This window comes from Plasmodium gaboni, chromosome 4 (assembly GCF_001602025.1).
Source record: "Plasmodium gaboni strain SY75 chromosome 4, whole genome shotgun sequence".
Taxonomy (NCBI): Eukaryota; Apicomplexa; class Aconoidasida; order Haemosporida; family Plasmodiidae; genus Plasmodium; species Plasmodium gaboni.
In genome coordinates this window covers 342,884-348,165 of record NC_031484.1, presented here as the reverse complement: position 1 = coordinate 348,165, position 5,282 = coordinate 342,884, and the positions used below count along the sequence as shown (strand labels likewise).

At 20.0% G+C, this 5,282-nt stretch overlaps 3 protein-coding genes across 3 annotated transcripts in view; 2 read left to right on the top strand and 1 right to left on the bottom strand.

Annotated features, from left to right (window-relative positions):
• PGSY75_0411200 (hypothetical protein) overlaps positions 1 to 602 on the top strand; it is a gene marked incomplete at both ends in the record, with an annotated part of 3,498 nt that extends 2,896 nt beyond the window's left edge. The window contains one exon of the mRNA XM_018784177.1: positions 1 to 602. This exon is cut by the window's left edge and continues 2,896 nt beyond it. Coding sequence (XP_018643339.1) covers positions 1 to 602 — 602 coding nt within the window.
• A 646-nt stretch (positions 603 to 1,248) lies between these two features.
• Positions 1,249 to 1,866, top strand: PGSY75_0411100 (hypothetical protein; the record flags this gene model as incomplete). The annotated part of the gene is made up of 1 exon (XM_018784176.1): positions 1,249 to 1,866. The coding sequence occupies one exon, from the start codon at positions 1,249 to 1,251 to the stop codon at positions 1,864 to 1,866; it is 618 nt and encodes a 205-aa protein (XP_018643338.1).
• Positions 1,867 to 2,429: 563 nt separating this feature from the next.
• The window catches only part of PGSY75_0411000 (hypothetical protein), a gene marked incomplete at both ends in the record, with an annotated part of 4,173 nt that continues 1,320 nt past the window's right edge, over positions 2,430 to 5,282 (bottom strand). Inside the window, one exon of the mRNA XM_018784175.1 lies at positions 2,430 to 5,282. This exon is cut by the window's right edge and continues 1,320 nt beyond it. Coding sequence (XP_018643337.1) covers positions 2,430 to 5,282 — 2,853 coding nt within the window.

Below are 5,282 nucleotides of genomic sequence, written 5' to 3'. Positions count from 1 at the left end.
TTCATAATGATGACATTCAAAAGGATTATTTTAATATTGATAAAAAAGATACACATATACAACATGGTGAGGATATCTCGTCAGAGAAATCTTTTCTATATAATAAAACTAAAATTGTAAATGAGAATCATATAAAAACTGATCAATATAATGACAATCTACCAGTATGTTTTAAAGAAAAAAGTGCTAATATTTTTGTATATAATAACATATCAACAGAAGTATCTAGATTAAAGAAATATGCTATAACAAAAAATAATGATAAGAAGAATATTTTTCTTCTCATAAAAAAAAGGAAAAAAAAAAAAAAAGAAAAATTTAATATACACATTCGTTATATAAAAAAAAATGATTATGTTTATTTAGAAAAAAAAAAAATTAGTGTTAACAAATTTTTAGCATTTCATAATATACCATATATATATAGAACAGCTTTACCAGTTATAGAAATAAGTAATTTTAATAACAATCATATTTTATTTTTTTATATTTTTACTCATTTAAAAAGTCCTTATTTCACCTTACGAGAAAAAACATTTCCACAAAAATATATGAACACCCATTTTGTTTATGACATTAAATTTAAGCGCACAAGGCAATAGAACAAGAAAAAAAAAAAAAAAATTAAAAAATGAGAAAAAAAAAGAAAGAAAGATGAGGAACAAATTAACCATATTGAGATGTTATAATTTATTATAAATAAAATGACGATTCATGTTTTATTTACTTATATATTTTATTTTTTTTGTTAATATATAATTCATTTGAAATATTTTTATTTGTAATATTTTTTATTTCTCACATATAAAAAATATATATATATATTATATATATATATATATGTATATATTTTTATCCACTTAATTAATTTTTCAATTAATATAATTTTTTAGTATTTTTTTTTTTTTTTTTTTTTTTCTTTTCAATTTTATTCATATATTATATAACATATAGTATTATTTTATAGAACAATAAAATGGTAAATAAATATATAAATATAAATAAATATATATAATATATATAATATATATAATAATAAAACATTCTTTTATATTTATTGCTTTATGAATATGCTGAATATTCACATAAAATTAATAATAAAAAAAAAGGAGATAAGAAAAAATACACATAATTATAACATATAAGTTATATAAATTATATATATATATATATATATATATATATATATATATATATAATCCTTTGAATCCTATTTAATATATATAAATACATAAATTTTATTTTTGCATGATGTTTAATACTACAAATGAAAAAACAGAGAATCAAGATTTGAATGATGCGATCGAAATAAATATTAATAATATTGCAAACAAGCTAGCGAACATTTTATATATTACTAATGTTGGGATGAAAGAAAATTTTGAATTAAAAAATAATTTACACTTTTCAAAGTTTTTAAATGATATGAGATCTTATTGTGTTAATTTAATTCAGTCGATTAATAATTTGAATAGTAATTTTTATAATTTAACATGTTTACCTGTATATTCCATTCCAAGAAATCCATATACAAATATTTTAGATATAAATGTTATTACGAATAATATAAGTGTAGATGACAATGTTGATAAAATAAAAGAAAAACAAACATTATTACAATCATTTCATAATAAATATGAAAAATATAAAAACAATTTTCATCAATCTATTAAACATATTGAAACTTTTAATGACCAACTTTTTTCAGCATTAAATAATTTAGATCATATCAAAATGTCTATAAAATATAAAGACCAAGAATCATCTACATATGGAAATATTCTTTCTGACAGATTGAAAAATAAACAAAAAGATCATGAACACTTAGAGTTATATATTGCTAGAATACATTATGGTTTATTCTAAATTCTTTTTTTTTTTTTTAATAATATATTTTTTAAGAAGAATAAAGATTATAAAAGTTATAGTTTATTATTATTTTTTTTTTTTTTTGTGTATGTTAAAAGAATAAAAAATATTATCACATATAAATAAATAAATAAATATACATATATATATATATATTAACGAATTATTTTTTACTATATATGCATAATATATATATATATATATAATAATACATACATATTATGTAAAAAAAAAAAACAAGAAATAACTGATACAAAACATTTATATTTTTCTTTTCTTTTCTTTTCTTTTCTTTTTTTTTTTTTTTTTTACAGTATTTTAACCGTAATTAATTAAAAAAAAAAAAAAAAATTCAAAACATATAAAAAATAAGAATCTGTATATTTATCAATATAATTTATGCATATATTTAATTTTTATTTTTTTTTTTATTTATTTTTTTATAAATATATGTACATTTTGTCCTAATATGTGTATAAATATATATACCAACTAGCCAAAAAAAAAAAAAAATTTTTTTTTTTTTTTTTTTTTCTTTTTTTTTTTTTTTTATTTTCATTTCAATTATTCACATTACGATTATAATTATTGAAATGATTAAAATTGCTATTATGATTATACATCATATTGGTATTATTATTCATCATTTTAGGGGGATAATTTGAATTAATTTTCATATTATCCACTTCAGCATTTGAATATATATAATTCCTATACATCATAGGATTAACCAACATGTCAGTTTGCACACTATTATTACTTATTTCATTTTGGCTATTTACCTGACCGTTCAGGTAATTACTATTATTGGTAACGGTAGCTGTGGTGGTTGTATCATCATCATATATAAAGCTTGTATTATAATTATTGTTGTTTGTCATTTTATGATCCATATTATATAATATATCTTTAAGAACACTATTTTTATTTGAGCAGAAATCATCATTATGTATATTATTACTTATGGTTTCATTATCATATAATATTTCTTCATCGATTTTATTATCTTCAACATATGAAATATTATTATATAAATTGTTTATATTATTTGATCCTTTTAATAATGTATTATTATTTTCTACAATATATGAATTTGAATTTATTTTACCACTAAAGTCAAAAGTGTTATTATTATTATTATTATTATTATTATTATTATTATTAAGTACTACATGATTGTTATTATTTCCAGAATGGTTAGCATTAACAATATTATGATTATTAGGGTTACCATTACTATTCATGTTTATATTCACACTACTACTATTGTTACTATTATTATTATTGTTACCATTACTATTCATGTTGTTGTTACTATTCATATTGTTGTTACTATTCATATTGTTATTGGGTGGATTAAAGGAACCGTCACTTTTATTCATATAATTTATTTTACTATAATAATAATTATTATTACTATTACTATTATTATCATTTAATAACATCATGCTGTTCATGTTTTCCTTTTTGTCTTTCAATGATTGACTTGTCTCAGATTTAATACTATAGTTATCATTTGTGTATCCCTTTATATGGTTTAAATTACTTGTGTGGTGATTCATATGATTGTTGTGATGATTCAAATTATTAGTAAGATGATTTAAATAATTATTATTATTCATACTATTCATATAATTAATACCATTAATGTTAGCATTAAATCCTACGTTAAGATGATTATATATATTACTCTCGCTAAGAGAACTTGCTGTATTTCTTCCATACCAATTATTATTATTATTATTATTATTATTATTTATATTATTATTTATATTTATATTATTATTATACTTGTTATAGTTGTTTACTGGGTTATTTTCCAACTTCTTATAAAACATAGAGGAATACTCATTATTTTCATCTGAAAGTAAAAATTGTAAAAAAGGTCCATTAAAAGATTTATTAGAAGATTTCTCAGAATTAAGCAAGTTTTTCTTTATATTATGAATACATATGGTTGCCTCTTCCTTTAAACTATCTGGTACACAATTATATTTAATTAATTCAAATAATGCAAATAATCTTGCATTTTCATGACCATATACTGATACAGAGAATTGTTTACTTTTTTTTTTTAAATTATTTTTCTTATCTTTAGAATTATTCATATCACCAATATCTTCATCATTATCAATATTGTTATCAAAATTATTAAACGGATTATTAAAATGATTATTATTATTATTATTATTATTATTATATGCATGGAAATTTATTTTTTCATTATTTATATTGGCAAGCTTTGGATGTAATGTTCTTAAATCATCATTTTTTGAATGCACTAACCATTCGGCTCTCCAACATTCTTTACCTCTTACAATAACTTTATATATTCTTCCAGGTATTTTCTTTTTCTTTTTCTTATTTAATTTATCATCATCTTTCATTCTTAATTTTAATTTTGTTCGTATTTTTGTTTGAACCTTAGGTTTGTACTTTTTCATATCTTTCTGCGAATTATTATCATTCTCTTCGATATCTTTTCCATTACACTTATTTTTATTATTTTCTAATGAGTTAAAATAAAATGATGTTAATTGATCATGATGTGTCAGATTTGAGTTCTCTTCGACATTTTTATTATCTCCATCATTAAATTTATTATTATTATGAAAATTACCAACACCACTATTACAATTATTATTATTATTGTTGTTATTTATACTGTTCATATTATTTATACTATTCATACTATTCATATTATTCATATTATTCATATTGTTTGTGCTAATTGTTTTTAGTGGATCCATCTCTTGCTTCACCTTAATATCCTTTATTTGACCCGTGTCGTTATTCCTATGAACCTTCATTAATCCATATTCTTCTACATGAACCCTATATTCATCATATAACATATTACTATTATTTTGGATCAATAAATTACTAGGACATTCCTTCTCTTTATCTGAATGTTCATAAGATTCATCTACAGCTTCCATCAGCATGTCCTCTTCATCATTCATATTTTCTAATTCATTCATGTCCTTTATATCATCCATACCTTCGGTCTCTTCGATATCACTAATATTTTTCATTTCTCCATTTTTTAAAATATCCTCAACAAATTCTTCAGCTGATAAAAAACTGCAATCTTTCTGAATTTCTAGCTGGTCATTTTTATTATCATAATTATTTTCAACATTCAGGTATTTGTTACAACTGTCAAAAAGGTACTCACTATTAATATTATTATTACTAATACCATCGGTGAGGTTTACTTTTTTTCGATCTAGACACATTTTGTGATCATATGAGTCCTCTTTTACATCTCCTATATTATATCTACCCTCTACATGCATCATTTCATAGTTATCATTTGGAAGCATCACAGTTTTACTTTTTGTTTTAAATAAATTACAACTCTTTTCATTCGTCATATTAATATTTACAAAATTTTCTTCATTTTTTCTTCC